The 12,606-nt window shown below is 39.5% G+C and overlaps 1 protein-coding gene across 2 annotated transcripts; it reads right to left on the bottom strand.

Moving 5' to 3' along the window:
- Positions 1-525: 525 nt before the first annotated feature.
- pth1b (parathyroid hormone 1b) lies at positions 526-5,478 on the bottom strand. 2 transcript variants are annotated; one of them, XM_061766312.1, is made up of 3 exons: positions 5,220-5,478; positions 1,176-1,267; positions 526-1,026 (listed from the first exon to the last, which is right to left on the bottom strand). In XM_061766312.1, exons 2-3 carry the CDS (start codon positions 1,253-1,255, stop codon positions 828-830), a joined length of 279 nt encoding a protein of 92 aa, XP_061622296.1. In that variant the 5' UTR covers positions 1,256-1,267; positions 5,220-5,478; the 3' UTR covers positions 526-827. The 2 variants fall into 2 exon arrangements, with proteins under 2 accessions (XP_061622296.1, XP_061622295.1); XM_061766311.1 differs by having other exon boundaries at positions 5,421-5,474.
- Between the last annotated feature and the right edge of the window lie 7,128 nt (positions 5,479-12,606).

The following is a 12,606-nucleotide window of genomic DNA, read 5'->3' as shown; positions in this document are numbered from 1 at the left end:
TGCAAGTATTTACATTTTCAAATGATCACTTCAGCAGCATTCCTTGGAAATCACAATGTCCCATGTTGGTGACTCCTGCTGTACAGTATTTTACAATGTAAAATGTGTAAATCAATTTCTGTTAAAACACGTGAGAAATTATGTTCATAAAAACAATTTAATGCTTCAAAATGTGAAAATTATACAAGTACAATATAACAGATTTACAAGTGAGTGGAAAGGCTTACTCATTTGTAATAAATTTAACTACAGTAGAGCATTGTATGGTGTTTTTCATAGAGATTAGGTTTCAGATTAAGCATAAGAGTTTACAGTGGTTTGCACAGTGCAGTGTGTTTGCACTATAGCATTTAGCAAACTTCCAACTGCATTAAACATTTTTTTTTTTTAAATCAAGAATGATCTAGCTAAATAGTATGAGTACAGTAGCATCTCTTGGGTGATTTAAAAAAAAAAAGAAAAAAGCCCAGTTAAAACATACAAATATGACTAAAACGAGCACTTAAATTGGTCCATTATTTGACATTTAAACCAGTCACCTGTACACTTTATAACATAAAGAACCGGTATTTAAATTCTTCTGTTTTTGAAAAAACCCCAATATTATTTAATCATAAATGATAAAATTATATTGTCCAAAACAAAAATGCAAACAAACGATTACCAGTAATTGACAGATTGACAATGATGAATGCTGAAGAAACAAGATTTGTTTTTAACTGAAAGAAAAAAAAGACATTGCATTGGCAGTTTACCTAAAATAAATAAAAGAAACACTGAAATCAATAAATAAATCAATAATAGCAAATACTGTACTTCTACAATAGTCAATTTAGTTGTTGTTTTCTTGCACCAAGAACCTCATTTGGGAATATATTTTTGATAGTGGCTAATTGTCCGTGTTGAGGGTCGGCACTGGAAACAATAACGTCCTTCAACTTCTCCTGGAGCCATCCCTGTCGCTCTCCCACTTGTTTGTGTTCCTGAACATTGTGCATTAACTGTACCTCACTGATGGTTCTCTTTCTGCGCACAAAAAATATCATAGTCACTGCGAGGAAAACATGATTAATCAGTAATTAATGACTTTTATTTTTTTTTGTCCTCCTCGAGTGAAAAACGGCACAATAAATCAAATTGCCGGTTTATAATCCACACATTAGAACAGCATTTACCTCAGTGGTTTAGCATCTGTATGCAAACTTGAAAAGAGGAGTATTAAAATGGCTGTTTCCAAGCAGCGTAGCAAAACCATGCTGATGATGAGCTGAAATTAAATAAGATATTGTGTTAAGAAAAGTTGATTGTAAAATAGCTGTGTTTAAATTTAAAAAAATATAAATAAATCAAAGTTTGGGATTATTTTTGTCAAGCAACACAATTTCGAAACAGAAAACGCTGTTACGTCAATCAATACCTTACCAGTTTTGTCCTAATATCCAGGAAATGATGTTTTTGATTTTGTTTTGTTGTTGTGACAAGACTACAGGTACATGGACACGACAGAGGAGTCAAACTTGGTCAGTCTTTTGGTGGGAGTGGGCTCGTGGCCTTTTATACACACGGTCGAGCCCTCCCCTGGTCATCGATGCAATTTCACAGTCGATGTTGATGTCACTTGACGAATGCATCGATGGGCACAGGACAGGCATGCACGCGTGCATCCTCGTGACACCACCGCTGAATACGAACTCAGCTTTCGACACCTGCGCCCCGCGCTGCCTCCGTCCTCTGCTTTTGCTCTCGGTCCAGTTTCACCCTTCATTTGAAATAATGCCCCCTCATTAGCGCATCAAACACTTAGTGGAATACCTTCGGAGGCCTGTGGTGTTGGTGTAATCGTCATACTGTGGGACTCCGGTGAAAAAGTATACTCTTTGAAATGGCAATGACTGTCGCTTGAATTTATTAGCAACCTAATTTATTTTATAGTTCACGCCGCATGCTGTATGCATGCAAAGGTCGTGAAGGGAGGAGAGGGAACAGGACAGTGAGGCAATTCGCTGATGACTACACTAATGCACTAGTAACTCACTTCGGTCCTTTATGGAGCACTGAAAATGTTAACCCTGGAAAGTTAACATTACAAGACTCCAGGGACAACATTTTCACCAGTAACATGTTTACGATGGTGATAAATTGGTATATTTTTAAAAAAATCATACAGATAAAGACAATTTGTTTGGTGATGATTTTGACATAGGAAATAATCAGTGGACCCCTGCCTATTCGTTTTGCAGATTTGTATTTTTTATTTTTTTTAAACCCATCGTTATTTATCCGCTGCAACAATCGCCTACTTGCTGGTTTTGTGTCCTTTTGACTTTTGGAGTTTTAAGCAGGGAATGTCATACAAGTTAACACACCGCTCTTCGGTGTTGATTCCATCTTTGTGTCATTGTAGGCAGAATTCTAAGTCTTTCGTTGTTAACCCACGAATAGGGAATGTGAGTTGCAATTAGACTGTTGTGAGTTAGCTTTACCCTGCTGATTATTTGTTGTTATACTAATTCGGTAACAGTATGGAACCGGGGAGTTACTGGGGGCATGTGCTGCCCCACTTTTTGCCCTATGTGCCCATATATGTGTGGTGGCTATAGGCTTAGAAAAACATGACTATAAACATACAATTATTGTACAATTGTGCTGTAAGAGTGATGAATAAATCTTGTACTGTATCACAAGGTGCATGAAGTAAACACCAAAGACCTTTTCTAAATGTTTCACAAGAAAAAGATTCCTTCACACTTCCCTTTCTGCAGTTTTGACCATCTTTTTGGCTTTTGTAGCAATAAGCAATTCCAACTCCACTGACAATATCAAACATGAAGCTCTCCATCTGGCCTGTCTTCACCACCCTTGGTTTCAAGTAAACTACATTTTCTTTTCAAAGGTTTAGTACAACCGGCCGCGCAGCTTTGGTTAGCTCATGCAGTCATAATGTGAGCCATGTCAGTTATGGTATGCTGCTGGTGTGCAGGAGGAATTGAGAGCGAAGGATGCGAGGAATTGCATGCAAATCATTAACTTGGGTCATCCGCCATGTCGCAAAGAAATGCATGTTAAAAAAAAAAAAAAAAAAAAAAAAACACTTTGAACTCCAAATGGATGCGTTTGCTAAAGAGACTGTCAAGATAATAGCATACGATTGACTTTCTTGTGGACATTTGCATCAAATGGCAATAATCTCACTGGAAATTTTATTAGATTTAATACATGCCAGGTAAATTCAATGCAGTCCCAGAACGTGTTTTTCTTTATGTACAGTACGTGATTTACAATTGTTCCTGAGGGCCTCTATGTTGAATGTTTGAAGGCATGGATGCGTGCGTCCCTTGAACTCTATATGGATATGGTGTTAGTTTTTATCATGAAATGAGGTCACCACGCTTGAAGATATCATATGACGAAAAGGTGTATATTTAGACATGACATCATCCCACCTTTGCCTAAGAAACCAAACAAACACACAGAACACATAATCTAAATCATACCGCTTGGATAACCGGTTATTGCTTTTGAAGGGCGTTTACAATCCAGCACAGCAATAAATCACTGAAACGGTGATGCAGCTTCATCTTTGTGGCATTGCCACCGTTTCGTCGACAAAATCGGGCTTTATCCCGCTGTTACAAAGGCTCGCAAAGACACGCAAGCCTTGTCACTGCGGTTTTATGTGAATACTTGCACATCAATCCATCACATACTCTTGATACGAGTGGCTGACTACCGGCACAGGTGGTGCTGGTGTCAAGTTAGTAGTTAGAATCTGATCACTGAGGTGCACATTGAGGTTCAGCTTTTTATTCTTTGTTACACTACACTTAAAGGCAATGACACTGCACTTTAAAATGTGTCACCGCAGTCATTACTGTCTTCCAAAAAAATATAACTGCGACTGCTGGGGAAGAGCATTTTAACAAATGCTGTTGTGCATTACATATAGGGTAATATCCAACTCGATTTGCCTTTAGTCTTTAAAGTAAAGTGAAAATGTATGTCATAAATTTGACATACATACCACAGAGAAGTGTTGTTAACAACCCTGCCAAATTTGCAAAGTATATAAAACGAGGCTCCAAAATCCTGAAAAAATGAAGCCGTTGTCTGTGCTTTCAGACGTTGTGGGAGTGTCCGCTAAATGCGTGAAACCACAGCCGGTACTTCGTTTTTTAACTCTTATGCCTACACATCCCTACAATATATAGCTGCGAAAATATATCCACTGAAAGTCTGGAATATATCCCACCGGGTCGTCGTGGGCTTTTCCAAGCTGCGACGAGATGCCCTAGCCACAAGCTAGCCGGCAGCAACTTGTGAGCTAACAGGCTCCGGCTAACGTCCACGTTCCAGTTCTTACAAAGAAATAAATTAATTAATTAATTAAAAGTGCCACAAGAGATTAAAAACAAAACAAAAAAACAAAATGTATTTATGTCATTGACAGTCATCCACACAAAATAACTGTCTTCATTAATCCAATCATTCAAAAACTTAAGGATATTTACAAAATATACAAGTTAGCGTGTTTCAGCGTATTGAACCCAAGGACTTCCTGCCAATGGATTTTAATCCCAGCCCATCTGAAATTTACAGTATGTGGAAATCTTCACACAAGAGACAAAACTACAGCGACATTATACCGCCCATACCCCCAAGAAATGTCTTTCGTCGGGCAATAAAGTCCCTCAGAACCGCGCTCTCAAGCTGACTGCATTTGTTTGAAATTTTGTCAGGACTTGACTTGATTTTTTTTTTTTTTGCAACAATAACTTTCTTATGACTTGCACACGGGGGTCACTCCCGCCTCCACCACTTGTTCTCATTAGAGACCCACTAAAGCTATCTACGTAACGTAATAAATAGCTAACATTCCGTTAAGTGTCTCTGTTTTGTGAATGTGTTGGACGGTCAGCTAACGGCGGTCAGCTGCCTGCACGAGCCCACTGGCGGCTAAAAAGTACTCGCCGAGCCACTAGCAGGCCACTTTGCAGCGGAGCCGTCCAGCTCGCCGTTGGCTCCCTGTGTGATCCGGGCGCGGGTCACCACAACAGAGACGCTAGCCCGAAGAACACTTCAGGGAAGATGCATTTTTCGGGTTGTAGGCATAGCTTAATGACTAACGGCACAATGTAGCTGTACTAGAAATGGGCCAAGCTATTATTACAGAGTAACTTGAAAATCCCGGTGAAAAGGCATCGATGGCGCTCGTTACTTACAGTATACAGTGGGGGAAGGCCTCATTCGAGAAAGTATATACGCCCCGGCCGTCTTACATCACGCGGCAAGCTTTTAGCCCCATCTCAAATATCTTGCCAGCTGAGGTGGTGACAATGACTTTTTAGCCCTATCTCAACAATTTCTGTCTTCAGCACTTCAAACATATTTTAATGTATTTAGAAACAAAACACAACATTTACTTTAGTGGGTCTTTTAAGGTCACGAGGTGCCCTGGAGCTGACTCCGAACTCAAAGTGTGGTACACTCTGGATTGGTCAGCAGCCAACTGGAGGGCACCTATAAACAAACAATCATTCACACTCACACCTGATGAGAGTTTTCATCAACATACATGTTATTGGAACATGGGAGGAAGTCAGAGTACCAAAAGAAAACTTAAGGAGATCATGCAAACTCCACACAGGAAGGCCAGCATCCAGATTCGAACCACCAACCTCAGAACTGTGAACCGGATGTGCTTACCACTAACACACCGTGTCGCCCGAGTGAAATCCTCTTATTGAAATGCCCGCATGCTGTCTGCATGATTCACATATAGGATCCGAACACAAGAGGTCACTATGAGGCAACAGTATTGGAGAGCCAAGCAACCTCTAAAAATAAGCGTTTGAAGAGGACTCCATTGTAATGTGCGACATTGCAAGATGTGGTATGGATCAGATACCATCTGATCGGCTGTTAGCTCAAGCAGAAAGGAAGATCTGTATCTCCTTTTATGCCAGAACAGTTTTACTGTGTGTGGACTTTTTAAGCTGCCACTTGGTTTCTTTGTGTTCTGATGGATATTTATGGAGAATTAGAATTGTTTAGTCGAACACAACAACGTTTCTAAAGGGGGGTGACAGAAAAAACAAAGGAGAGAGAGAGAGAGAGAAAAGGCAACTAAATAGGGAAAAAAAAGACAACAAAAGACAAAGCACGAGCTGTAAACAAGATGAGGAAAGTAAAGCATTATATACTTGAACTAGTACAATGACACATTGGATTTGAGTGTTGTATGGGTCAGTAGTGCTACATCCTGTGAGGGAAGGACAGGACAATTTAGGAAAGGACTGGACAGGACAGGAAAAAGGAGGGGAAGCATGCAAGTCAGGCTTGATGTCAATATCGATACCGATACTTTTGAATAATTGAGGTTGATGCATCACGAGGGAATTTTCATCACCTTTCAGTCAGTGTTTGTGTCGCTTTTGGAATATCAATTCATTAAAAACCAGGAAAGGATTTGTGCAACGTTTATAAGTAAATACAAAATACCTTATTATCATAGGAAAAGTTTTTGTTCACTCACTGTAGAGTAAATTTAGCAAGTATATTGTATCCCTTTCACAGTTAACACAAGTCTATTTATTGTCAATCTAACCTGATCTGTGTTTTATTAATACATCAATTTCATTCATTCATTCATCTTCCGTTCTGCTTATCCTCGCTAGGGTTGCGGGCGTGCTGGAGCCTATCCCAGCTACCTTTTGGGCGAGAGGCGGGGTACGACCTGAACTGGTCGCCAGCCAATCGCGGACATCAATTTCAATTCCAGTAAATGTATTAGATAAATGTATTGCATTTGTAAGGTCTGAAAAGTAAGTTGTACTTTTTGAGCTGGCTAATGTAACAAATGGCCAATGGCACATCAAAAATGAAAATTAAAGGTACCATGCTATCAATTGTTAACATCTTTAATGGCCTTTTATTGGGTTTGCGAGATGAATTGAATTGAAAATGCCTAGGATATCCTTTTTCAAACTATTTTAACATGTCCTTTTCGCCTGCCAGTTGAGACAGTCCGAGTTCTCATTTTAATATTCGATATGTACATAACCTTCGCTCCGATTGGATCACTGATCTTCTCAATTTAAATATGGAAAACAGCTTCGCTCTGACCGGCCGTTGTCAATATCTCGGTGGTCTTTCGCAAGCGGTTTGGTGCTCAAAGGCTATCGCATGCAATCGACAAATCGCATGGACGTCTAACTTTAAGCGGGTCACGGACACATTTTGACCTTTGTTATACATAAAACAGTGGAAGAATTTCGATTTTGATGGAAGGGGACCTTTAACTAATACTGAGGATAACTAAAATCTCCCTTTCATCACTCTTATTTCCCTGGATGTTGTCTGCCAGACTGAAAGGCCTCGACCAGTAAACTCAGTCGTTATGCCGTCTGGGTCGAGGGTTGAGTCTAGGAGCTGCGGGATTTCTTTGCCTCCTTTCGCCATTTCTGCAGCTTGCTGTTTTCATGTGATGTCTCAAATGTTTGAATAATGGGTTAGTTTCCACAATATTTTACCTCCCTTTTACAAATTGCCGTTCAATCATTTTTGGCACTCCTCTTCTCTGCCATCCTTTAGGTCTGTCTTTCTGTATCTACTATATGTATTAGAGTAATAGCAGGTTAATCATGTCATGAGTCACGAGTTTCTCAAAATAAGCATATATACTTTATTATATGTTAAGACAGAGGACGGTCAAGTGGGGAGACAGTTAAGAAGAACTTGGAAAATTGGCAATAAAACTTGTTACATGACAATGTTGTAGAAAACCTCTTATAACATACTATGAATTGTGTATTCCATGATTTAACTGCTTGACATTCTTCTTTTACATATAGTCATGGAAACAAATTGTTAGACCACCCTTGTTTCTTCATCTTCTTGTTGACTTTTAATGCCTGTGACATACAACAACAAAAGGTACGTTTGTTTGTACAAATATCCATCTTCTTCTTCTTCTTCTTCTTTCTTCACGTAATACACCTTTAGTGGTACCGGGCCTTAAAATAAACAAGAAACAAGGGTGGTCTAATATTTTTTTCATGGCTGTATACATGGAATAGATTGGCTAGCACTCCAAATCCATATGGAAAGATAGGATGAAATTACAAATTCAGCCAGGATATTTCAGAGCAAATAGCATAGGGGGTAGCCATCACTGCTGAATTATTTATAATATCATGTTACAGTAGCGTTGCAAGTCTCCCAGGGTTTTGTGCAATACTGATGTAGAACAGATAGCAGAAGGGCTCCTTAAAAGAGGGAAATTCTCGAGAAAGCTTTTTCATGTCTTGGGTTGTTATCATGATAATGATGGCGACCAGAGCACTGTGAAATCCAATCACAATCTATGTAACGCGCTGAGGTGCAAAAAGTCACTCACTGCTTCTATGGAGGAAAGTTCAAGTATGTGTAAATATATCCAGTAAACTACCCCATCTATGTCTGCGATTATTGTTATATAATCTGTCTATATGTGTTGTGCCTCAGTATTCTGTCGCTAGCCACACATACAGTACGGCAAATACTCAAGGCTACTCTATATGAACAAAAGTATCGGGACACCGGGCCTTGAAGTGACAACAGAAAATAATATATGGAGTTGGTCCCATGTTTTCAGTGACGGCAGCCTCTGCTGTTCAGCGAAAAGGCTTTTTCCGCGCCATTGGCAGCGCCCGTGCGGGACGGTTTGTTCATTCGTGTACAAGAACATTGGGGAGGTCAGGGGTCGCTCCAGATGGCTTACAATGTTTTTCTAATCTAGTTCATCCCATAATGGCAATTTGAGGAAATACATAAAATCTAAAAAGCCAATGTGATTTAATATAATGTTATGTATGTAACAGTTTCACCTTCATAAAATGTATTCACAGCCAATTTTGGACACCAAGTTTCCAGATTAAATATCTAACCAAATAATTATTTCTAGCCAGTATATATTTAATGTAGAGAAAAAAAATCTGACTTTATAAAATAGCGAGAGGACCAGACTATGTCTGGAGAGCGTGTGATTCTTCTGTGATATATATCTCCGTATAAATAGTAAAAAAAATAAAATAAAAAAAAAAACGACAAGAGAAAAAAACAGGAGAAGGAACAAGAGCGACAACCGATTCACATACGCTAACTGTAAAATTATTATTATTATCGTAAATCATGTTTGCTTCCTATTAAAGAAAATGTGTCTGTACAGTGTGGCAAAATTACATAATGCTGCCCACACACATGAGTTTCTCCAGTCATGACTTGCTCTCCAGGCTGGGTGAAGATCTGCCACTTCCAAGTGACTGCTAGTTAGTGGCTTGGTGATGAAGTGCTGCCCCTAAGAGTGAAAATGTCTTTTCTCTTCAGAGTCTGGGCTATTTGAGAGAAGTAGTTAAGTGAGTAGTCGCTCGCCTAGCTGCGCCACCGGTTGTCATGGTAACAAAAGCTCCATGGCCCCGTAGAACAGGGGGGCTGCAAATCTTTATCCTTTGTGTATTTTGACTGAAGAAAGTCAGAGACCTTTTTATTCAGACACCTGGGAACTGTTTTACATTGTAAAAAAGTGCATAATATACCCGCTTAGCATAATACAGATTGTCGGTTTGCAAGTAAAGCAGCCATTTTACACTCCAGTGGGTTTTCATATCAAACTAATTTCTCCTGCCACTCACAATTTCATCAAATTCAGGTATGCACAACTGCTTTCCCAACTTTTCTGTGTGCGCCATAATACAAAAAAACAACAACACTATAACCATTCACAATATATATAATACATTAATTTGACTTCAGCCAGAGAAATGAGGCTTCAATTTTTTCACTCATTGTAGAGTTTGCTGGGAGCCTTACAGCTGCTGCTTTGGCTCAACTGAAAGGAAGTTGTGGTGTGCAAGGGATAAGATGCATGGATGGATGACCTTCTCAAGGTCTAGGGAAGGAAGGAGGGAAGGAAGGAAGGAAGGATGGAGGGAAGGAAGGAAGGAAGGAAGGAAGGAGAGGCAGAAGCTGGCCAAAACTCTTTGCGGTGCACTGGAGCATTTCTGGCCGCTGCTTAAGTGGATGTGTCTTTTCCAAGTTTTCACTCAGTTAACGCTCTTGAATTATTAACTCACAAGGCAAAGCGCTGTTTACTTGCTTTTGCTAGGAAATGCGGTTTGCTACGGTGACTGCACACACACAGTACCCCCAAGGTGCAGCACTGATGGTTTTGAAATACAGTAAATCTGTTTCTGGGAACATCAATTGAATTGTTATGGAGTATTGCCAAAGTGTTCACACGTAATCTTATATAAATCACGTCATTTAATCCGTCCTGGGCTCACACCAAAACCGCTTTTTTGATTTTTTTATTTGAATCGAATATTGTTAAAAATAAAAACCTTCAATGAACATGGCATAAGTTTCACTCGAATGTAACACGGGAGGTATGCTGCCTCTGTTGTGCTTGGCTTCCAAAGAAGAACGTGGCGGCAAAGCGGCAGTAATATAACTAAGTATTATATTATCTGTCCACATGTGCTGCTGAGGTGTTTGTGTTCAAACATTCATTAGTTAAAGGTTTATACTGTGACATCAATGCTATTCGTTAGCCTGCCTACGGCATTTTGCATTATGTGTTAGCATTAAGCTAGAAGACGTTTGCAAGATGAAGCTATGTGTTTGCTTCAATATAGAACATGTAATTTTCTATTTTGTGTTAGGTTTACGGTCAACTTCAACTGGTCGGGCCAATGACTAGCTTGAAGCAAGCACACGCTGACTCTTTTTGAAGAACTGGACACTATCAGAAACTGTACACCGCACGCTGAGTCAGGGAGGACAGAATCGTATAGCTTGACAGGCTGGTATTGGGTGTCGAGTATGAGTAAGAATACAGACGTACGGTATCGGCACTAGTTGGATTGACACGGTCAGAATGGTATTAATTTAGCAAAATATGTAACATTTTGGTTGGAATGGTGTAGAATGGCGCTGCTTACTAAGAATGTTTTCAAATATTTTGGTTAACTTTTTTTTAAATCTAGATGAGAGGATAAACAAAAAGACCAAAACTTTAGTCCAGCTCTAAGATTGGATCTTGTTGAATTGTGCGGCTGTACCTAATGTTGTGGTTTGTTCCAATAACTGTGGAAGCCAGTGCACTGCTAAGAATCCAGTTAAGTCCTTTTATGTAACAGCGTTTCAAACAAATATTTTGGAGAGCCTGTCATTAAAATAAGCTTTTCATGATGTGCAGACTTTCATAGGTGACAGGTGCTCATATAAATGGCAGAGCTGTCAACTAGAATAAAAAACACAGTGGCCAACCGTGTGATTGCAGAAGTCGTGGGGTGTTAAAGAAATATGGCGTGTGGTGAAAATCCATTTGGAGCACTATTATTTTATGGCTATTTTTCAATAACACAAAGGGTACTAGAGTGGACAGTTGGGCTCTGTAACACTTCAGTGAACACACATAGAGGAGTATCGTAAAGGGGAGAAAAGTGATGATGATTCTCGTGGCCCATGACTGACAGGGGGCCTAGAAAAAAAGTACAGTGCTAACCTTGACATACAATTTCAATTTTTTCCATGACCAACCTCATAACCTAATTGAATCAAATGTCAAATCAGTTTTCCCCATTGAAATGAATTGAACCCCGATTAATCCGTTCCAGCCTCCCCCAAAAAAAAAACAGCACAATTTTTTGGGGTTACACTTTTTTAATAAACCAAAACAGCACTGTATTATAAAATAGAAATTAACCGACAGACTAAAGACAAAAGTCACACATACACTGTAAGGTTTGTTTATTGATGTGGACTTTTAAGCGGCGTGGCCTGGTGAGTGATGACAGGAGCCCGGAGTTAGTCTTGCTGACCGTTTTCCAAGAAGCTAGTTAAGACTTAGCAGCTCCTCCTTTCCCTTGCGTGTGTTTTCATTTTTTATTTGTGTGTTGGACTGTTTTTCTCGTTCAATAAATAGCTGAAAGTGTACCGGCGACTGATTTCTTTTCACTTCACTCTAGTAGCGGCGTATGCGAAGCGCAACACAAAGCAAAACAAAATTGACCAAGTGCCAGTTCATAACTAAGAACTGGAAGTCACTCCAAAATTTAGGAAAAGACAAGAAGAAAACTGGTCAAGGGGGCTGCCAAGAAGGAAACAGCAACACTGAAGAAGCTGCAGGAATTTTCTGGCAAGTACTGGCTGTTTAGCACATTTGACAGGTGGCAAGAAGGAAGCCTGTCTTACAAAAAAAATGCTGGAAAATATGCTATGCTCTGATGTAACCAAGGTTGATTGTTTTTTTTTGCCCTAATCCCTAAAGGTATTTTTGCTGCAAACACAACAATGTTCATCACCAAAAGAACACCTTACCTACAGTAAAGCATGGTATTGGCAGCATCATGCCTTTTCTTCAGAAGGAATTATGGACATTTACAAATAGCAGACAGTGTTAGCACAGAACTTTCAGGCTTCTGCCAGAAAGCAAAAAAAAATAAAAAAATGTAAACAAAAAAAATAAAAAAAAGTACTTGATCTCATTAGATTGCGTACCTAATAAAGTGTCCAGTGAGTGCAAGTCGACAAATACCTGCAAGAATTTGATCCAATATCGTTCTGAAT

The sequence above is a fragment of the Phyllopteryx taeniolatus genome, chromosome 2, assembly GCF_024500385.1.
Source record: "Phyllopteryx taeniolatus isolate TA_2022b chromosome 2, UOR_Ptae_1.2, whole genome shotgun sequence".
Lineage (NCBI taxonomy): Eukaryota > Metazoa > Chordata > Actinopteri > Syngnathiformes > Syngnathidae > Phyllopteryx > Phyllopteryx taeniolatus.
Note: the sequence above shows the minus strand (reverse complement) of the source record. Positions and strands in the feature narration are given on the sequence as shown.

What these genes read in the sequence shown, in the direction of transcription:
- pth1b (XM_061766312.1), bottom strand. Translation starts at nt 1,255, where the DNA reads ATGGTTTTGCTACGCTGCTTGGAAACAGCCATTTTAATACTCCTCTTT. An exon ending in ACAGATGCTAAACCACTGAG is followed by an intron (nt 1,027 to 1,175) that starts GTAAATGCTGTT and finishes TTTTGTGCGCAG; the next exon opens with AAAGAGAACCATCAGTGAGG.